This window comes from Triturus cristatus, chromosome 2_2 (genome assembly GCF_964204655.1).
Source record: "Triturus cristatus chromosome 2_2, aTriCri1.1, whole genome shotgun sequence".
NCBI classification, from domain to species: Eukaryota; Metazoa; Chordata; class Amphibia; order Caudata; family Salamandridae; genus Triturus; species Triturus cristatus.
In genome coordinates this window covers 896,022,124-896,045,457 of record NC_140582.1, presented here as the reverse complement: position 1 = coordinate 896,045,457, position 23,334 = coordinate 896,022,124, and the positions used below count along the sequence as shown (strand labels likewise).

Sequence of the window (23,334 nt, the reverse complement as noted above, 5' to 3'; positions counted from 1 at the left end):
CAAAGGGTACCTCTGCGCGGCACCACGTGGTGCCTGAGCCAAAACGAGGAGCCTCCAGAGAGGTCCCGGAAGCCGGTCGGCGCCCCGCTAGGCCTGCGGGCGGTTGTGGGCCTGAACAACCGGGGGCTTGCTATGCGACGCTCCGCCCCGAGAGGGGGGGTGTGAGTAGAATTTCAACGGCACGTGATCGAAAAAAGAATCACTTGGGGGGCAGCACTTGCGGGTCATTCCCGTGCTGCCCGGCTCATCAGGCGGGGCAGGTGAAGTAGATGGCCGCCTGCCCTTGGATCGCCCGTAAGATAACCCACCTATTACATATCCTGGAATTATGTAATAAATCCTGCAGCATTTGTTACCCACTTACAACTGTTTCTTGTGTCTTCTTTGGGTAACCTAATTTGGGGGGAGGGGGGAAAGCGGGGTGCCCCTGGGGGTACTATGCCGCTGACCGCGGCCCCCGCAGGGGGCCACTCGGCGGTCGGCGCCTTAGTGGCCCCGGGGCCCCGGTCACCCCTCCCCACTCCCTCCTTCGGGGGGGGCGGGGGCAGGGATCCTGACTGTTGCCCCCCTCCGTGTCGGGGGCCGGAAGTGACGCGCAATGCGCGTCACTTCCGGGCCCAGGTGTGAGGGGAAGGCTATTTAGCCTTCCCCCACCCTCACTGGCGACCTCTTTGTCGCCCACCTCGCCTTTTTACCCTCCCTACCGCTTACCCGGCGTAGGTGTGGTGGGGTGGAGTTTTTTGCTGAACGTTTTAATGTTTTCCTTTTCGTTGCAGGCGGAGTTACAGGGCGATCTGGAAGCAGGCCGGTACAAAGGGTACCTCTGCGCGGCACCACGTGGTGCCTGAGCCAAAACGAGGAGCCTCCAGAGAGGTCCCGGAAGCCGGTCGGCGCCCCGCTAGGCCTGCGGGCGGTTGTGGGCCTGAACAACCGGGGGCTTGCTATGCGACGCTCCGCCCCGAGAGGGGGGGTGTGAGTAGAATTTCAACGGCACGTGATCGAAAAAAGAATCACTTGGGGGGCAGCACTTGCGGGTCATTCCCGTGCTGCCCGGCTCATCAGGCGGGGCAGGTGAAGTAGATGGCCGCCTGCCCTTGGATCGCCCGTAAGATAACCCACCTATTACATATCCTGGAATTATGTAATAAATCCTGCAGCATTTGTTACCCACTTACAACTGTTTCTTGTGTCTTCTTTGGGTAACCTAATTTGGGGGGAGGGGGGAAAGCGGGGTGCCCCTGGGGGTACTATGGAAAAATGGGGAAAGGATGCGGAAGTTATGCAGTGAGAGGAAGCCACAAGGAGATGCCTGCTCTGCGGGCAAACTTTGCATCAGCACAGCCGCGAGGGGAGGGTAGGGGGCGCTGCCCTAGGGAGAGGGCAGTAGTTCACATGGGCCATGGCAAAGGATCTTTCCCAAACTCCTCGCACCCCGATGAATGAACAAATATTCAACAATTCGACTCGCCCGGGAATACTGTCCCGGGCACATTCTATTTGCGAAGCACAGATCGCGTGTTAATAAATAGTAATATACACAAAACGTAACGTTTCCACAACAAATCCCTCGCAGGCAGTGCAGAGTTGTGTAGTGCGCCGCAGCCCTCGTGGCAGTGTGCTGCGGAGGGCACCGCACGCTGCTCTGGTTTTCATTACAACAACAACTCAGTGAATGAAACACACCGTAGCAGCCCCAGAACCTCCGGAGGAAGAAAATCAATGTGGGGAATGAAATGAAGATGAGACTGGTGTAAGACGAGTCTCGGATATATGTTTTTTCCCCTCCACTGTTCATTGAAAATTCAGAGTGTGCGGTGGGGTGAGGTGCGCTAAAAGCCGAACCTGGGAATTGGGGAAGCACTGGCGAAGCGCCGCCTGCGGGGAGGGGCGCCGAGGAGCCCCCTGCAGTATGGAGAGCTGGGGGGCCGCTGGTGTTTTCAGACTGAGCTCAGCTCTATCCCGCTCGCAGCAGCAGAGAGAGAGAGCGCGCGCGGGCTGGGAGGAGGGCTCCTGAAGTGAAACGGCTCCCCCACCCCCTGGCAGCTAGTGCAGCGCCAGCAGCAGCACAGCCAGCCTCTGCCGCGTCAGGAAGCGCGCGCAGGCAGCAGAACCAGCACAGACACTTTAGAGGAAACTTGCAGCTCGCCGGGCTCCCAGAGCGGGGGAAGGCAGTCACAGTGCCCCCTCTGCCACCCCACCAGAAGCAGCAGCGCTCCTGACACAGGCGTGACATCTGTCCGGCGAGGTGTGCTGCAACCCGAGCTCTTGACACCACACGGAACTGGGGCGTCTTTACGCATCTTGGCCGTTCCCCTCCTTGCTCTTTCTCTGCCCCTGTCGCATGCGGATGTTTACCGGATGAGTCCTTTCACGCCGGATCCTGTTGCAGCTTGCTCCTCGCTGCCGCAGGTTACATTAACCTGCAGGATAATCACCTAAGACAGCTAGGGTAGCTCCCATCTGGACTGAGTGACAGGGCTCGCCTCGAGGGCTCCGGTTACCTACCTGCAGCGTGGGACAGGCTCGGGAGGAGCTGAGCTCAGAGACTGCAATATCAGCTGAGGATCGCTCACTGTACTGCAGACAGATTACTAACATGCAGTGCGGATGCAGGTAGCCGGCACAAACTGCAGGGCTGCAGGACAAACTTGGGGACGTACAGCTCCACGCGTTGGGGACACGCACCACTTCCCCGGGCTTTTTTCTTTGATGGTGATCTTTGGGAGTGATGCACGAAGAGCCATCACCGACAAATATCTGAAATGTTTTTATCGTTTCCCGAGGAGGATTTGATGGCTTTCTCTTGAGAACGGAATTGAGCCCAAGAGCGGGTTTTTGATCCAAGGGGGATCTGTACAGATGTGGATTTTGCTTTAATATCACTTTTTGCCAAGAAGCATTTTCAGCTGACATAGCTTTTCACGTGAGCCATTGGATGCACGCAATCTCACCTTTTCTGTTTGCGCTTCCGCTGGCTTTTGCTCCAACCTTATTGACATGCAGCAGTGAGTGGCTCGTAACCCTAGCGGAGCGCATAGGGCGACCCACGGCCCAACTTAATTGTATTGCCCACCCCGTTGAGAAGTGCCTAAAGCCCCTGAAGGAGGGGGGCTTTTCTCCGGCGTGACTGGGTGCATCACCGACCACAGACAGGGCTGTCCCGTGAACTGAAACCACGAAGAAAGCAGCCGTCATGATCCTCTTGACTGCCCGGAGGATGAAATAAGTTTCCAGAGGGCCGCAGAAAAGGTCAGCGGTCCCTGGTCTCAAGCCTTACCCCATAAGCAGGGCCACTGGGGAAGATGCGGACTTTCGTGGGCTTCTACGCGCTGCTCCTGCGGGTCTCGCTCACCCTGGCAGCCGCCAAGCAAGTACTGCGCTACCGGCTGGCCGAGGAGGGCCCGGCCGACGTCCGTGTCGGGAACGTGGCCTCGGACCTGGGCATCGTCACGGGCTCCGGGGAGGTGACCTTCAGCCTGGAGTCCGGCTCCGAGTACTTCAAGATCGACAACATGACGGGCGAGCTGAGCACCACGGAGCGCCGCATCGACCGCGAGAAGCTGCCGCAGTGCCAGATGATCTTCGACGAGAACGAGTGCTTCCTGGACTTCGAGGTGTCGGTCATCGGGCCGCTGCAGAGCTGGGTGGACCTCTTCGAGGGCCGGGTGGTGGTGCTGGACATCAACGACAACACACCCACATTCCCTTCACCCGTGCTGACCCTGACCGTGGAGGAAAGCCGCCCAGTGGGCACCCTCTACCTGCTGCCCACCGCCACCGACCGCGACTTCGGCCGCAACGGCATCGAGCGCTACGAGCTGATCCAGGAACCCAGCGAGGGCTCCTACCTGGCCGGCCGCCGGGGGGTGTCAGAGAGTGGGGGCAAGAGGCGTATGGAGGTCGATCCCGGCCGCAGCAGCGTCTTCGAGCTGCAGGTGGCCGACACCCCCGACGGAGAGAAGCAGCCGCAGCTGATCGTCAAGGGCGCCCTGGACCGCGAGCTGCGGGACTCCTACGAGCTGACCCTGCGGGTGCGGGACGGAGGGGACCCGCCGCGCTCCTCGCAGTCCATCCTGCGAGTGCTCATCACCGACGTGAATGACAACAGCCCGCGCTTCGAGCGGAGCGTCTACGAGGCCGACCTGGCGGAGAACAGCGTGCCGGGCACCCCTATCCTCCAGCTGCGCGCCACCGACTTCGACGTGGGGGTCAACGGGCAGATCGAGTATGTGTTCGGGGCTGCAACTGAGTCGGTCCGGCGCCTGCTGCGGCTAGACGAGACCTCGGGCTGGCTCAGCGTTCTGCACCGCATCGACCGGGAAGAGGTGAACCAACTGCGCTTCACTGTCACGGCCCGGGACCGGGGCCAGCCCCCCAAGACCGATAAGGCCACCGTGGTGCTCAACATCAAGGACGAGAACGACAACGTGCCCCTCATCGACATACGAAAGATCGGCCGAATCCCCGTCAAGGACGGCATGGCCACCGTCGCCGAAGACGTGCTGGTGGACACCCCCATTGCGCTAGTGCAGGTGTCCGACCGGGACCAGGGCGAGAACGGGGTGGTGACCTGCACCGTAGTGGGCGACGTGCCCTTCCAGCTGAAGCCCGCCAGCGAGACGGAGGGCGAGCAGAACAAGAAAAAGTACTTCCTGCACACATCGGCGCCCCTGGACTACGAGGCCACCAAGGAGTACAATGTCATCATCGTGGCCGTGGACTCGGGCAGCCCCAGCCTGTCCAGCAACAACTCCCTGATCGTCAAAGTGGGCGACACCAACGACAACCCACCCATCTTCGGACAGGCCGTGGTGGAGGTGCCCTTTCCGGAAAACAACGTGCCCGGGGAGAGGGTGGCCACCGTGCTGGCAAGTGACGCGGACAGCGGCAAGAATGCGGAGATCGCCTACTCCTTGGACTCGTCTGTCTCTGGTGTCTTCTCAATAGACCAAGACTCGGGGGACATCACCGTCAATATCGTCCTGGACAGAGAGCAGACTGACAGGTACGAGTTTAAAGTTGTGGCCAAAGACAAAGGGGTGCCCGTGCTGCAGGGGACCGCCTCGGTGGTGGTGCAGGTGGCCGACAAGAACGACAACGAGCCCAAGTTCATGCAGGACGTGTTCACTTTCTACGTGAAGGAGAACCTGCAGCCCAACAGCGCCGTGGGCATGGTCACCGTGATGGACGCGGACAAGGGGCGCAACGCGGAAATGAGCCTCTTCATTGAGGAGGAGAGCGACATCTTCTCCATCGAGAACGACACCGGCACCATCTACTCCACCGTGTCCTTCGACCGGGAGCACCAGACCACCTACACCTTCAGAGTGAAGGCCGTGGACGGAGGGGAGCCCCCCAGGTCCTCCACCGCCACCGTGTCCCTCACAGTGATGGACGACAACGACAACGCGCCCACCGTCACCTTCCCCACCAACAACTCGTACACCGTGCTGCCGCCGACCAGCAACATACGCACGGTGGTGGCCACGGTCCTAGCCGGCGACAGCGACACCGGCATCAACGCCGACCTCAACTTCAGCATCGTGGGGGGGAACCCCTTCAAACTCTTCGAGATTGACTCCTCCAGCGGCGTGGTGTCCCTGGTGGGCAAGCTGGCCCAGAACCACTACGGCTTGCACCGGGTGGTGGTGCAGGTGAACGACAGCGGGCAGCCCTCGCAGAGCACCACCGCCCTGGTGCACGTGTTTGTCAACGAGAGCGTGTCCAACGCCACGGTGGTGGAGGCTCAAATCTCCCGGAGCTTGCACACCCCGCTGTCCCAGGACATAGCCGGGGACCCCAGTTACGAGACCATCAAGCAGAGGCTCAGCATTGTCATCGGGGTCGTGGCCGGCATCATGACCGTCATCTTCATCATCCTCATCGTGGTCGTGGCCAGGTACTGCCGCTCCAAGAAAAAGAACGGCTACGAGGCCGGGAAGAAGGACCACGAGGACTTCTTCACCCCGCAGCAGCACGACAAGTCCAAAAAGCCCAAAAAGGACAAGAAAAACAAAAAGTCCAAACAGCCTCTCTACAGCAGCATTGTGACTGTGGAAGCTTCCAAACCAAACGGGCAGCGGTACGACAGCGTGAACGAGAAGCTGTCGGACAGCCCGAGCATGGGCAGGTACCGGTCCGTGAACGGCGGCCCCGGGAGCCCGGACCTCGCCAGGCACTACAAGTCCAGCTCCCCGCTGCCCACGGTCCAGCTGCACCCCCAGTCGCCCACGGCGGGCAAGAAACACCAGGCCGTGCAGGAACTGCCGCCGGCCAACACTTTTGTGGGCGCAGGAGACAATATTTCAATCGGATCAGACCACTGTTCCGAGTATAGTTGTCAAACTAATAACAAGTACAGCAAACAGGTAAGCACCGCTATCTGAATATTAACCCCAGCCCCCATCAAAGTATGTTTTACTGAATTACTGATTTAACCTGTTTCACACTTGGTTTATTTGACTCTCTAACCGCAAGCTATCAGATACAAATGCACATTTAGTTAGGAACAATTGTTATTTTCCAGGTTTGCGATATAAAAGTATGTCTTGTGAACCATTTAGTGCTTCTAATCTAGGGACAGCAGTTTGACCTAGGACGTTTGCTCCAAAGTGGTGGTGACTCACACCCCCACCCCTCCAAACTGTGACTGACGTTCAGTCATGCAAAGGTGGTCATGTCTTGTCTAGCACACCAACAGAGCACTACACACAGGCAACACCCATGCAGACCACTTGAACTGCCATTCCACAACATGGCTGCGCACAGTGTATTTTCATCATCACATGTTCTCTTTGCACACACTTCAATTAGTGAGTTTGAATAGGTAGTTGGTGTTATAATAACACGCCCCAATCATTTTTAAACACCTTCAAAATTCACTTCAGTTTTGAAAGTGCTCCTCGTATCCCGTGACTCCCGGGTAGGAGCAACGTTCTGTAACTATGTGATTTCCAGTTCCTTGGTGAGTTGTAGCAGCACAGTTTTTAAGAGTTAACCTCCTGCCCCGAAAGCATACATACATGTTTCTTTTCAATGTACCGGTTAAAGGAGAGGCACCAGACTGAGGACAGTCCTGGTCTGAAGTCCGCAGAGCTTCTTTTTTGCCTAAAAGGTGGCCCTGTTGGTTAAAGTTGCTGGATGTCCATTCCAGATGCGTTCTAAGGCATGGGCATAGGGGGTCATTGCCAAGGCCCCCCAGTTTCCACCTCCTGGGTGAACTTTATCTTAAGTGTATTTCTGTATCTCAACCTTCAGTGTATCAATATTGTTTCATAATAAAGGGCCCACATTTGTAGATATGGGTGATAAAATCCAAAGTTGTTCCGAACAGGGGCCCATAAAATGTTTCTTTCCTGGGGTTCCCAAAACCTTAAGATAACACTGGTTAAGAATTGTTCGCCTCAGAATAGTGATGCACACAGAAACCACAGCACACGCTGTCTGCAGGGATGGGACTTTACCTCCTCCAAGACATCTGCTTGTTTCACGACTTTTTTTAACACATATTTTTCCTTAGGTCCTACTGTCATTACACACGACTTTTTGTGTGTCTGATTCAAAACTTTCCTAAGTACTGTAATGCACTCCAGCTCTCAGATCATGTCCTTGGTGTGTATGTAATACAAGCTTGCACAGCAGCGGGCCTGGATTCTAGTGCCTAAGGAGCGAGGTTCCCCATCTCAGTTAGAAAATAATACTGCACTACTTAGGGTGTGTGTGTGTGGGCTCATAAATTGATGGGCACTAAAGGGGCATGGTTTAAGTGAAATAATAGATGGTCAGATGGATGAACGGACAGATGGAGGGATGTAAGGATGGATGGCCAGCTGATGGTAGGGCGGACCTACAGATGATAGACTGAAGACTGGATGACTAGGTTGATGGGAAGGAAAGGTGCATATATTAGTGGCTATTTCAGTGGAGACAAGAAAGGTAGCCAGATGGACACATGGAAAGCAATTGTGAGCAGTAAGAAGAATTGAACATTTTCTAGAAAGATCAGTCTTGCACATTGATTGTGATTATGATACAGGAAAGGATGGATTGAGGAATGAGTGGATGGATGAATCAACGATGAAGAGATAAAGGGATGATTGGTTGGGTGGCGATATAGTCGCTAAGCAAATGTAAAGATGGATCGAACGATATATATCTGTGAGCGAATGGATTGGTTCCTTGATTATAAGGGATGGATGGGGCATTGGATTGATGACTAGGTGGATGTTGAGTTAATGGATGTGCAGATGAGTTTGCCTATGAGTTGGCACATTGAAGTACATATGGATAGTCAGGCAGATCGGTAGCTTAACATTCAGGCATGCATGGGGCCTGAAATTCAACCACAGGTGAAGCAATCAGATTCACTCTTTAAGCTTGTGGTCACAAGGGTAGTAGGTATGCTGGTCTATGAACGCAGCCTCACCTGGCTAATGAGTGCTCATGACAGATTATATTATAAGAATGAGGTATTTAACACTTGACATCCGCAAACCCTCAGAAAAAAATGAAACTCAATCTTATTCTGAGATTGACCACCTTTTAAATGCCATCATTTATCAGTGGGACTCAGCTTTATTTCCTTGTGGCTGACAAAACAGTTGATCTGTTTGGAGAAGGTGGCAATCATAAACAGGGGCGCCTTCCTCGCTGTTGCTTGGATGGTACTTGAAGTACACTTGTGGCACAATGTAGGTAAAGAGACCCAACTCTCCGACAGTGAACGTCTCAAGCTCCCTTACCACGGTGTACTTGGGCTGTGATCACACCAGTAGTCACATTGAGCAATATCCCGGATCTTGCCTATGATTCATACTTTACACTTCGAGAAAGAGGCCTCTCGAGCCACGCGTGTCTTAGTCAGCGGTCTGATATCACGTCGATCCATACAACCTCATACGTGTCTGTTGTGACTCAAAGCTGCTACACATTTGAGTCACAGATCTTTATTTCCTAAACCGATTCATTAGAACCAAAGAGAATGGTTTTCAATATTGACAACAATTCTTGATGGGCTGACATGTTTAATCTCCAATAGGTGCTGTGCAAACGCAGGAACTGAAGAGAGCATACATGCATAACACGATAAAACATACCTGCACCCCCTCTTGCAAAGACAAACCTCCGTTTAGAGATTTTTTTTTTCTCTTTCTGCTTTCCCATTTGTCTTCGATCAAGGCATGGTGTTTATTTCTTATTGCCTATATGGGATTATGAAATCCGAACACATGCTACACAACCTCATTACAATTAAAACTGTAGAAATATATAAAGGAGCTTACAGTAGTTAAACGGGAAATCAAGACAGATTCCTGTTTTAAAAATCTGCCCACTCTGCTGCTCGCTAATGTGCCCGCAACATCTTTAATGTATGGAACGTTGTCAAACTATAACAGCAGTCGAACAAGTAAGGTGGTCTTGGTCTGAAGACATATAAGGCTGACCTCCACCAATCCCTCAATAGGAGTTCAGCCATATAAAAACCCAGCCAGCCACGTCTTCTATATGGAAATAACTTTTATTTGCACTCTTAATGGACCATTAGAAGCTGTCCAACCAATGAGAATGCTGCTTTGCAGCCAGTAACTACCAATAAAAGCTCACTCTATAACCTGGAATTTGCTGCCTTTGGAACTGAAGGCTACCAGTGATGTGGCATTATTTAAGAAAAAATAGAAAATGTGGCTTTTGCACAAGCTTAAGCCTCTCTTTATCTTGTTCCATCTTTAGTATAGTTGCTTTGGCGCCGGGACACTCCTTGGAGTAGCTTGCGCTCTATAAAATGTTTTCACCATCATCATCAGCAGTAGCTGTCGGACCTCTTTATCCCTGGTGCAGCTTGTCTTGTTCGATTCAAATTCAACCACTACTGCTTCGTAAGGTCTCTCCTTACCCTCTTCCTCATCAATATTGATTTACTTTAGAACCACTAGAACCATTGGCAAAGGGAGGTCCACTCCAGCACAACGTGGCTGAAAAGGCCATCTAGGGTCTATGTATTGCTGTACAGCTGCACTCAGTTTCTGGGTGGTCATATAGAGAATTGCTACTGTACCTTCACTGTAATGGACTTTCTGTGACTTGCACTCCCAGAGAGAGAACCAGAGCTTTGTTGTGGTACAGAAAACACATTTCCAGTACTGACCAAGGTGTGGTGGATTCCACACTCTTTAGTCCAAGGGATGGACCCCCACTTCCCTCTGCTATCCCTTTTCGGGTCAGAGGTGATAATGATAATAGTTTTTTTGTATCTACTTACTGAGCAATAGAAGCAGTTACTTACTCCCCCCGTACTTAGCGGTCCTCCCCTGCGGCTCGGGCGAGTAACACCAGCGTTGGCTAATTAATGCTGGCAGGTACTTCTTACAATTGAGCTGTTCCATTGAAAGTTGCATCAGCATCACATTCCTGTCCCCGTTTCCTTGCTAGCATCTCCATTCTGGACAGGTGGCATTGTAAACACTAAGGCCTATATTTGTCAATATTTCATGCAACGCAGCAAGCCACCTTGATGCGCTGCAGGAAAGGGAGAGGGAAGGATTGAGCAGTATTCAACATTATACGGTGCATTCCTGCTCTCTGCCTGCACTGGTGTACAAACTGCTGCCTAGCGCCAACCCAAGAAGCCTTACAACATTGTGCAAGGATGCCTGCGCTGTAGGCAGGATCGTTTTTGTTCAGGAAGGGGCCCCTTCCTGCACAAAAGAAACCTTCAGAGACATTTTCCTCTTTCTAAGTGTGCTGCAAAATGCAGCACACTTAGGAAGAGGAAGCAACGAGGAGAAATAAAGATATTTATCATCATTGCACCTCTCATGGGGAGGCATACAATTCAGATGTATCCCCAGGTCTAACAATGTTAGCAAATCTGGGAATGTTTCGGAATCCATGGTTGGATGCATGGGGACACTCACACTCCACCCATCGCACATTTCCCTGCCTTATAGTCATACAAGGCAGTGATTTACACTGTCTTGCATTACTCTAGATTTATCAAGCCACCCAGCCACGCAAGGTGGACTTGCGTGACTTGATAAATCTCATTTCGGTTTTGCATTTCCCTTCCGTGGAGCAAGGGCAAGGAAAAAACTTGATGAATATGGGCCTCAAAGATTAAAAAACAAATACATGAAATTTAACTCACAAAATGCATTCTCCTGTAGCCAAATGTAAGAATTTCAGTGACATCTGTTAAAGTCTACTATAGCAATTCTGACAGTAAAGCGATACACACAATTGAAACATTCACATTCACATAATAACCAATGAGGGAATCGCGTCCATCACCCACCACTGTCATTTACATTATTATAACCATGAACACCCATGCAAAAACATCCGAAGATCAAAATCAAGTTGAAGAACACACAGTGTGGGAAACAAGTCAATGTCAGCACATGGAGAACAAAAGAATTACACTACAAAAATATCATATTCAAAATATTGACTACCAAAATGCCTTGAAGGTAATTTTATATAGGCAAATATAGATTTACAATTCTTAACCCAACATCTATGTAGCTTTGGTTATGTGTATTGTCAAGGTATATGTACATGGAGTTAAGAATAGGAACTATATACTTATCTATATATATACTTACCTTTAAAATGTTTTGGTTGTTGAAACTCTGGGTATTGTGGTTTTCTACCACAATATTCAAAACTGAACATTCTGGTACAATACCATGAGAAACAAAAGAGATGCATAGAGTTTTATATGCTGAGATAGCACGTGGAACACATTAGAGCTTCTAGTATCATATCACCAATCGCCACTCAACAAATTGTATTACCCTTTCACAAATGGCCTCCACCTCATTATACACAGTCAACAAAAGAGTTGATAACATGTTATGGAGGAGGAGACTACACAAGCTGATGGGCTCGTCACTGATAAAGCATAAAAGAAAATAATGATGGGTTACATGCTTTATTTAATCTCAGCCACTGGCAAATGCTCTGGACTCCATGGCTACTTTAGACTGGGATCTTCTGTATGCAATGTAGCTTTGGACTTGCTCCAGTAGACATAGCCGAATCCTAACAGACACACCATGGCCATTCTAAATGGGATAAAAGTAGCCTCATATTAGTTTGAACCTTTTTTGGACTTCATCCGTTAGATGCACTTGATTTGCACAGTGAGCACAGGACCCATGCCTGGTTATAGCCATTGCATTTAGGGTGTTTTTACGAAATTAACACAAAAGTGATAGCTGTAAAAAATTACATTATTAGTTAGAATGGATGATAGTCCACCACAAGTAAGGAAGCCATTGACCTGTTAGGTCCAGTCAAACTTTCAATAATGTAAACCTCAGCTCAACCCCTTGTAGCTGTGACACAGAGCAAGCCTGTTTAACATAGAGAAAATGTGTAATCCATTTACAAGTACCAAAACGGTAAACAAAAACCCAATAAGGTAACCAGAGATATACTTTTAAAGATTTAAGTGGAAAAAGCACCAATAAAACTGAACTGCCCAATGTAAGTCAGTGGTCGCGGTAAACCGGGGCCAAGTCAAAATTACAGGCCGACCTCGATGGAGCCCAGGTCAGATATACCAAGTGGATTGGTTTTGGTGAAAGGCTGGGAGGTAAGAAGTCCAAAAGGTTTATAAGTCCCACTTCAGAAAAGGACTTTGTTGCTTTTTTGATGAATTTCTTCTAAGTCCCAATACAGACTGGGACTGTTTCACTTTTTGAGAAGAAAAATCCTCCCAGTACTGGCTGTCACTGAAATAGTAGCAGCTGTACTACTGAAGCCTAGATAACTACAACAGGTTGGTGCCACTGGAGCTATAGAGCACGGGGGATTTCTCACTGATCATTTTTTAAATCCCTCTGCAGAATGTGATTTAGCCATTTTTTCAGAGGTGCAGAACCTTTGAGTGGGACAAACCAGGAATTCAATGTGACACCTTGGAACAGCTAGTCGGATACTTCTGCAAGCGGGTTCCCCTAAAGCTCTGGCTGAAAAGTAAAAAAAAAATTCTATACTGTAGTCTGGTGCCCAAACAACCACAGTAGTACACCTCTACCGCTCCTAAGGCCAGCAGGGTAGGCACTTAGAAACTCTCCCCGTATCAGGCAAAGGCCTACAGAAGGTTCCAGTTCTGGTTCCATTGCTGCTGGTCAGCTAGGCACTCTCAGGAAAAGGTCTCTTGCAGCTTGGTGTTTGCTTTTCAATGCACACGAGGTCCCGAAACTGAACCTAGGAGTCCACTTCTTTATCCTGGGTACAACTGGAAGGACTCCAACTCTTCAGATCTCCTCACAGGTCTAAAACAGCCTTATGTTCTCCAACATGTCAAGACAGTGTTCTAAAGAGGATGGTTTACCATGCCACAGTTATGGTTGGCACTAGCTAGAGGGTGGGGATGACTCATGGGCACTCCATACCCAATGCATACCCAGCAAGCTCCTAGAAGGAACCCTACCACATTTTCAGTAGTTGCTGTTTGCCTTACTACAAATAGGCCCAAACTGCCATATGCCAAGGCAATGCCTTGATGGTTGCAGTCTTTAAACACACTAATCTTGGGTGGGGGGGTATATGGGCAGGTACTATGGAAATCACTAGTGTCCTTCCACATCTAACACTAAAACTCAGTTTGAAGCCATGCTGGAACCACAAATAATCAGGAGACAGATGTCTGGTATGGCAAAAGCAGAGGCATTCAGAAACCAGACGGGGTTTCACTAGAATTGTGTTCTGGTCCTGTTTGATCCTTTAAATAGGCACCAACGTTTTACATGTGTATCAGGCAGATCTGCCGGGTAGGACTTGACAATGTGGTGCCAATATGAGGGGTAGTCACTCCCACACTGAAGATCCAGCCTAGCTCAGACAATTCCTCCCTGCCCATTCTGGCCAGCCTTCCAATCATAGTGGTCTATTGTGCAACTCCTGGTGGAATTTTAGACCTCATTAAGTTCACACACCAGATTAATCGCTGCTAGTGTAGATTAGCCTACAGGAGTTCAGGAAGGTAAAAGATAACTTAATAAAAGTTAAATTCCCTAAATATGTAAAAACATTTCAACCTAACTCTTGAATTTGTCATTCATTTAATATTAAAAAGAATTGCTGGATTATTTTTCTAGCTGGTCCAATATTCAAAATAGCAGAGTTATTATTTTAATCTGTTTTCATTGGACATTCACAGCCTTCCACCTTCCACCTCAAAAATAGTTTAAGGGTGGTTTATCACTGCAGGGGCCTGGTAACATTACATTTCTACATGCACCAATTTAAAATTCCATGCACCCAACCGTGTGGGCTACAACGTCTACACAGGGGTGTCTTATTAATAATTGAAAGGCATATTTATCCTCTATTAAAAGGAATATTTTGGCAGGGGAATTTTCTCACAGTTGGAGTAATATTTGCAAACAATAGGCAAGCCCTTGTAAACCACAACATAGATTTCCATTTGACTAACTGCCTCCCCAAGAGTAAAGTCTCCTCTGCAGTAAAACCTTCAAAATGTCTATGGCAAAATCTCAGCTCAGCATGTATGCTACTTATTACTTCAAAAGGCAGACTTATGTTACACAGCCCTGTATTTATTAGAACAATTCCAAAACAAAATTAAAAGTTCAGGCCCAGATTTAATAACATTTTGCATCAGGGTTGCATCACCTTTGTGGCATAGCCCTTCTGCAAAATCAATTTTCCCATTTACTAAGCCACACAAAGTAGATTTGCGTGGCTTTACATGGTTTAGTTAATACAAAGTAACGCAATGTCGTGCATAGAATCGCCTTGCATTACTTTGCCTCAGGTAGGTATTAAACGGGTGGAGCATGGGCATTCTCATGCGTCCAGCCATGGGATTTGATGCAAAACCCAGATTTACATAGACTTGTAAACAGGAGTGTCACCAAGGTAGTGCGCCTACCCATCAGAGGCATAACGAAGAGAAATATCTTTTTTTCTCCTCATTACTTCATCTTTTCATGTGTGCTGTAGTTTTCAGCACACATGGAAAGAGGAGTATGCCTCTAACGATTGTTTTGTGCAGGAAGGTACGCCTGTCTGTAATGCAGGCACCCTTGTGCCTTGGTGCAAGGGTGCCTGGATTGGCATTAAGTTGCCTGAAGTGCACCAGTGCTGGTAGAGAGCAGAAGAGTGCCATCTTAGTAGACATGCCATATTTCTCCTCTCTCCCTTTCATGCAACACAGCGAAGAAAGTTCCCTTGCTGCATTGTGTGAAGGAATAATAAATCAGACTCCAGATGTGTCAGTAGCCTGCCAATAAACTGAACTTCCTTGTGTTACTAAAAGTCCTGTCACCTACCTTACAGCCATCTCTCAGCAAAAAGGTTACCCTAGATCCATCCTTGTGTATCCACAAATGCCTGACTTAAGGGCACATTTTGATTCCTTTGATGCATTTGATAATATTCTCTGCTCTACTTTGATACTCAACATAACTCAAGAATTTATAGCAGCCTATCTCCCCTCAAGTTGTCAGTCCTGGATATATTTATATATGTGCTTTCTAAAACTAGCGTGCCATCATGCATTTACAAGCTACAAAAACACACATTAACCTTATTAAGCAACACAAACCGTATCTGCATGTCTCACTACTGCTATTATGAGACCCAAAGCCAGTGCTTAATTTGTAAAATATTAAGTGCCAGGGCTCTCACCAGGATGCCACTCCAGCTTGCACCACCCATCGCCGCTGTCAATGCTGCCAAAACAACTATTAGCCATCTCTCTCGCCTGCAAGTGTGACAGTTCAGATTATTCCAGGTCCCCAAAGCTAAAGGAATGGCTGGGGAGGCAGGTATTAGTAATTTTTTTAATGTATATTGTTTTCCTAAACAACTGTTATACTGCTCATCTCTAAATTACATGAGCAGCGCCACCTTGTGGCAGACTGCCCTAATTTTGGTGTTGACAATTAGGTGCCGGTGGCAAGCACCGGAATCCAATTAAGTGCCGGTGCTGAGCACCGGAAAGCTCCGGCTCAAATTAAGCACTGCCCAAAGCACAATATTGTCAAGACTTAAGGCCTTCATTTTAGCTGTACCCAGAATGTCTGTCCACTCTATAAACTAAGTTCAACTTCTTTGGCTCATTGTAACCTTCCCACCCCTCAGAGACTTTCCTATATAATTAAATTGCAAAAGTTAACAGAATTAGAAAAACAATGTTCATTCTCTTAATTCCCCCCTGCTCAAACTCCCTCCTGATAAATGTATTAAGGGGTAAAGGCAGTTGGCTTCTGAATTACTGCCTGCACACCTGTGGCCACCGCACAATAGGCGAAGCTGTCCCACAACGCTTCACATTCACAAATCAGTAACTATTCAAACTCAAGAGTTGTAACTGATCAGTAGTTTGCAACCGCAATTGCAGTCACAAACAATTCAGACATACCTTTATGAATCACAAATAGAAGGGGGGCACCTCCTGCACGTCACTTTTGAATTTGTGATTCTGACAGGGTCACAACACCCATTTCGAGACTCAATGACTTTTCTGTGAATTAAACTGACTTTTGTAGATTGTAAAAAGCACTTTTGTTGTTGCAGACTCTGTGATGTGAATCACACAGCTTTCGATCTCAAAAGGGCTTTCTTTGTAAATCAGGCCTTTGATTTCCTCCAAGAACATTCTTCTAGCTGAACCAAGATACACTCCATCCCTACGAGAATTAAAATAGATTTTAAATCACATCTCCTCTACCCATGTTCTCTCTGGCACTTTTCACCTCTCAAACCAACACCAATTCTGCCCCAAAATATACTTATATGAAGCCCTGCATTGACACAGGAAATATCTCTGTAATTCATTCTAAATATATATAGAGTACTCAATCGGTGGCATGGTTAATGTCTCTTGCCAATCTCTCAACTTATTATACATTTTTTACTTTCAACAAACATTATTAGTAATCTTTTTTTACACTAAATTGCTATTATGCACAATGTTTATGATCAATATACTCCCAAATAAATACATCCTTAAATTTACAAATAAATTTAGCGATGCGTAATTGACTTTGCATTGTGTACGATTCTTTGTGAACACTGAACGTACATTGAGACATCATTACAAGTCAATACTTTACCTGTAATCACATGATCAATGGTCCTCCACCTTCCCAGACCTGCCGCGTCCCTTTTCTGCAACAGAAATAAAAGATTACATAGAGTTAATGCCGTGCCATTGGTGTTATAAGGGAGTTTTGTCATATTTATAAACACAACAATGCTCTTTGCCTTACTGTACACCACAGGCAGTCTTATATATTTTCCACATCACAGGTGATAAATACAGGATTGTGGATATTTCATGTAAGAATAGAAGGTTTAGTATATTAATCTTACTGTTTACAAAAGAAGCAGTGAAGTTAATTTCCCAATCATCTTTGCTAATGCTTGATAATAAATTAGATTTAAATCCTTACAAGGTAACACTTGGGGGCCGATTACAACGTCCAAAGGAGAAGTCAGAGGGAACGCAGCTCTTTCACACAGTGACCTAATGTTCTCATTCTGCAGTCATCAGGGATCTAGTAGCTTTGTTATCCCACTTAGTTTTACTGAACATTTTCTTTGAAAAAGTATTTTGAATAGCATTGTTAGCATTGTTCTTCGCACTAATAGCATATCTCACATGCCTGGTAATATTTGAAGGATATTTAATTTAGAAGGCTCTGAAGCAAAGGTATATTGTACTCCTGAATAAAAATATATAATTTAGATTGCAGCTACTCTGTAATCCAACCGAAATGAATGCATATTATGAATGCACTGTCCAACATACAGTATGGAAAGTGTGGAGAGACATGTTTTGTTTGTGATTCCTATTGCACAAATAGCACTTCTCAGCACATCTCAGTGCTGCTTTTTGAGGAACATTTGATTTGCTTGATAAAGAAACAGATATTACTTCAAATTTTGCATCAGGTGATTATTTATTGAAATGCATAATTATGCAGAAATCGAGGTGTCTGCAATATGGCTTCATTCTAGTGGCCCTGGTTAAAGGCTGGACCACCCGCAACGGTCTGTAAGAAGCAGAGCAAGAAATGATTAGTAAAGCCTTCAGAAGAAAGGATATAATACTATTGCAACATTCCACAAATTGAGGGGGAAATGTTATACTTAAATAGGGAGGGATGAAAGCTACACTTTAGAATATAATTGCAGAGAATTGATACCACCTAGTGTGAGTCGTCTGCAACTTCATGATCCACAGTGAGCTTTCAACTTTGTATTTTTTAAATCTTTTCAATAACTTACATACTTCATGTTAATCAGTATGGTATAATATTGAAAAAAAATATTCATGTATCATAAGTCTATATTGTTTGTTTGCTTGGATTTACTATTGACTAGAGAGTCTTACTCATACTAGGAAAGCTCAAAGTAGTGATCATTAACCTAAAACATTTCCACAGCAGTCTACATTATTTTTCAGTGATTAGAGTGTTATGGAATTTCAATCTTTGACTGTTGCTTTTCCATTTAAAATAAATTTCCTTTTTTTTTTCACAAGAACCCTAGGCATGGAGTAGTTGCACTGTCTAGCATTGATTGGACACACCCCGCACCTCCATGTTGGAAACCATTATTTGGAGCTGTCATCCAATTAAGCTATGCTCTTCTTTTGGAGGAACATTGGATAGCAGAGAAAAATATTTGGAGCATGGCCTACCTGTCCAAGGGGCATTGTGACTGTCGGTGGGGGAGTAGGCAGGTGTGTCTCGGAGCTCCTTGAACAGGCAGACAATGCTTCAATTATCTTTCAGGGTTATTCAATGTGTTCTCCTGAAGAAGAGCATAGTTCAATATAGGCCAGAAATGTGATGAAATAATATGTCAAAGAATAGATTCTTCACTGCAGAAGAGAATGACTAATAAAATAAAAATATCAAGAATAGTAAATATTATCTTTAAAGAGTCTTTAATAAAAATGGAGTTGGTCTCCAACTGCAGAGGACCTGATTCACAAAGGTAAAAATTACACTTTTTTGTAAGCTTACGTTTGTTTTGGAATTCACAAAATAGCATTTTAATAGTAAGTTTACGAGTGTGGAGACTCTGCAGTCGGGGAGCAGAATTCCGCACATAAAAGGGTAGGCATACTGTATCTTTTTATGTGGCAGATCTCTGCTCGACTGTGGAGTCTCTGCAGTCGTAAACTTACTACTAAAATGCTATTTTGTGAATTCTAAAACAAATGTAAACTTGCACAAATGTGTAAGTTTGCCTTTGTGAATCGGGCCCTGTGTGTGCAGCTCTACCATGGAAAACACATTGGGCCCGATTCACAAAGGTAAAATGAGACGAAAGTCTAACTTTAAGACTTTCGGTATTCACAAAGGGCATTTACTACTCCGAAATGCCCTTTGTCAATACCAAAAGTCCTAAACTTATACTTTCTTCTCAGTTTTACCTTTGTGAATCAGGCTCCTTGGACTTTGGAGTAGGGTGTTTAAAGCCTGTGGGACAGTAGGCCATTAGCCTAGCACATGAAAAATATTAAACATTCTAAAAGAAAATGTATATAAAATAGTTGCCCGGTGCACCCACTTTGAGCGCTGCTGGGACATTCAGAGTGTTGCAGTTTGAGATGTTCTTGATGACGGAGCTACTGACACATCTGTAATTGAGAACACACTTTAGGCGATCCTAGCTCCAGGAGGAACAGCAGCAGTGTAGCTACCCAAATAAGGGTGGCACCAGTCTCGGCCGGTATAACCACTTGTGCGGGGTTGGGTTTGCACGGGGGGGGAGGTTTGATGAAAAAAAAAGTTAACTTGCCTTCGCTGGCCTGGTCCTGTGTCGTCTCTGCTTCTCTGCTCCTCGCCTGAACAGGAAGCAGGCAGCCTCTCTCCCCTCCCCTAAGCCAATCACAACGCTGCAATGGCAGCGTTGTTATTGGTCAGGACGCCGACCAGCCAGGCGTCTATGGGGAGGCCTTTTTCTCAATGTAGGCTACATGGTGTGCATGACTGGTTTGGCCGGCCCCAGAGGGCCAACCAAACTGTCAGTGCCCTCAGAAGTGGGCAAGCCACTCCTCCCCTGCCATAGAGAAGACCCACCAACCCACCCGCCCCCAACCAAACTCTTCTACATTCTCGCAGTTCGAGAAGCAGAAACATAAAATAATATTTATAATACCACTTTATGTTTCTGCTTCTCGCACTGCGAGAAAGCAGTGGGGCGACGCTCCTCCGCCTACATGGAGGAGCCGCTACTGGGTGGCACACTGGTTGTTCCAGCAGGCCTTTTGTCTAGGACTGACTTGACACTATGGCAATGTTAGATAGTAAATATTTTAAATACCCACAGTTTGCATTAAAACCACTCCCAGCATGTCTGGGGCATTTGTTATGTGATTCCTAGAAATGGATCTACATTGTGGGATCTCAAGGAACCACATTAGCAACAATAGTTCCACCGTGTGATGATGGCATGCAGATATGCCACCAGAGTACTTTTTCCCTAATGCAGCTCGTACCATGCAGTGGTGGACATGTTTAAATCTGGCAGCCTGATGGAAGCTGGTTTAACGAAGGCGTAGCCTCTCGAACAATGACGGCTTGACAACCTGACTGACAAACTCTATATAGTCTGCAACACACATTGTAAACTGTGACGACTTTAGAAGGATGCTGCGATGCTTAGCGCTAATATGAAGTGTGAGAATAAAAAAGTGATGGGACAAAATGCTTGAGCCACCTTCACTGACACACTGAAAATGAACCGTGGCCATTTCTCTGTACCTCACGGTACAAATGAACTCCAGATACATTTGCCCCTCTTTGCTATCATTGGTGAGGTGCAATTTGAGTACCTAGGCACGGTTAATAAGGGATCTATGCCTGGTGAAGCTCTTTCCACTTTGGGATGTTCATAAAGCTATAATAAAGCGACGTTGCAAAATCTTGAGCTAACACTTGCTATCTACTCAAAATTACCATTCCATCGTTTTATAGTCAACTGAGCAGTCACAGAAAGAGTCTTACCCTAGGCAGATAATACTACGTTTTTTCGGGAAATAGAATGTATTTTAATATACAACCTGAACCATTCACAGTTTTTTTATCCTGTTGTATGTGTGGCTGCCTTGATGTTGTCCCCTTTGTTGATGCGCTGTCGACATGTTCAAGCTGTATTCTGTTTAGCAAGACGATCATCAACTTACATTACTGACTCGTTTTTTTCTTTCGAAGTTGCACCATATGGAAATGCAAGGGCTATATTGCAATTGAGTGGGTGGAAGTTTTAGTACGAACTTCCTGTACAAGGCACTAGTGATCACAATGAGGTGTTTAGTTAAAGATTCCAATAACGCAGCCATGCGTTTATAGCATGGTGTCGGCTTCAAGCAGGGCCGGCTTTAGGGTGTGGCCTACTGGGCGCTGGCATGGAGGGAGGGCACTGACCTCAGGGAGGGAGCTGTGTTTAGCAATAATGAAGGATTTGCACCAGCGGCAGAGTTGCTTGTAGGTCCATCCCACAGGCAGCAATACAGATGTCTTGTAACTATGGTGATTAATGTTCCTGCTAGAGAGAGAGATAGGAGTTTTGTCTAGTGGCAGTTTTGACTCTCCATAAAGGTAGAGCAGAGGGTTAATGTGCCTGCTCCAAAGAACAGATCTGTGTTTTATGTGGATAGCTGAGTGGATTAGTAAAGCCAGCCTTTACCAGCGCTTTCAAACAAGTGAAATTAGTTTGACAGAGGGGCTGTGGCAAGACGAGGGGCACATTTGCAGGGCATTAGTGAGGGAATCCGATGAGGAGGTCATATGGGGAGGGGAGGGGGGGGGGGCAAAAGGATTGCCGCACCGGGTGCCACCTGCACTAAGGCTGGCCCAGGCTCCATGGATTCTCTATCTGTAGAAAGGGAGTTAAATGAGCATTCAGGATTAAAGCGAACATGCAGGGAGCACTTGGATCGTCATCTTGTTTCGGTATTGACAGGTGGTTTTGTGTAGAGGTAATAGAATATGTCCACGCTGTTTAAATGACTAGTAAATAGGCAACTATCAGGGTTCCTGACCTGCAATTCAGCTGCTGAAAGTAATAGCATTCACATTAATATAATTAGACTAGGTAATTGATAGGTCTCAGTAGCCTCGGGATAAAGTTCCACCGCACCAATGTGTGCTTGTAATGGGTGCTGGTCACTTAGCTCTTTATATCGTCAGGTGCTTCAAAGTTTTTCATATCTCAAGCCAGTTTTTTCGTTTTCTATTTATTTCAAATGCAAACAACAAAGGCGTATTTATGTGCTGGTGTGAATCCCGAGTGCGTGCTTGGCTACTGTGAGGTCTGCTTTGTGTTTAATCATTTTAATCAGCCTATTGACACACTGAAATTGATTTAGGATTTATCTTCACCCCACAAAAAGACAGTTCCATTTTCCTGACTTATGCTGCAGCACGGGCAATTTAAAAGGCAAGTGTACCACTCTAAGCATTAAAATAAGCGATGCTGAGCTTTCAAATGTTTGGCTGCATTTATAAATTATATTTATTTATTTGATTGCAGGATGAAATTATTAATCTTTCAGTAAGAAAACAACTCTTATTTAGCCATAAAACATATTTAATGGATGCTACACACGCCATTCACTCCGAATTCATGTTCTGAAAGACATTTTTATACAAATATACATCATGTGCCTTTGTTGCATATAAAACAAAGAGGAAAATGCCCTCAATTTGATATTATGTTCAAGAGATTATTATTTCGACACTATTTTGGTTTGATTTTTTTTCCAGCCTTATTAATTCTGTTGAGTTATGAACTGCTATTGTACCCTGTATCACTTGCAGTATGTTTTCATTGAGACTGGAATATATTCACGATAAATAGGCGTATTCCCTCTTTCAGCACCTATATTGTTCGCAAATTTAACTCCTTCCAGAATTTCAGAGAATTGGCATTCCCTTTCATTATTAATATTTTTAACAGTAATTAACACTTGACTGTGTACGCATGAAGGGTCGTATGGAGTTTTCCACTGTGTGCACACGAGCTGTAGCAATATTATTCGAACAGACTCAAAAAAAAACTTTTGATGGAATTTAAAATTAGGAGCACTGTTTTCTACAATTATTTTAGTGTATAATATTGCTGCGTTCAGACCCATGTCAAGGATGGCCAATTCATACTCAATAATGTCTCTCATGTTTTCTTTATTTTTAGGTCCGGCCTTAGCCAAGACCTTTTGATTATACTAAAACTATATGTACAATATAGGTGATTTTGCTAAATTACTGTCTGTAGATTTTAGCCAGAACACATTATTAATTGGTCTGGTATTGTATAAATAACATCTTTCTTCTGCCCATT

General features: G+C 46.5%; 1 protein-coding gene across 4 annotated transcripts in view; it reads left to right on the top strand.

Moving 5' to 3' along the window:
- Nucleotides 1-1,944: 1,944 nt before the first annotated feature.
- Nucleotides 1,945-23,334, top strand: part of PCDH7 (protocadherin 7) — an 810,835-nt gene continuing 789,445 nt past the window's right edge. For all 4 annotated transcript variants that reach the window (XM_085642302.1, XM_085642303.1, XM_085642301.1 and 1 more), the window contains exon 1: nt 1,945-6,368. In XM_085642302.1, coding sequence (XP_085498428.1) covers nt 3,303-6,368 — 3,066 coding nt within the window. In that variant the 5' untranslated portion in view covers nt 1,945-3,302. The remainder of the gene's footprint in view (nt 6,369-23,334) is intronic.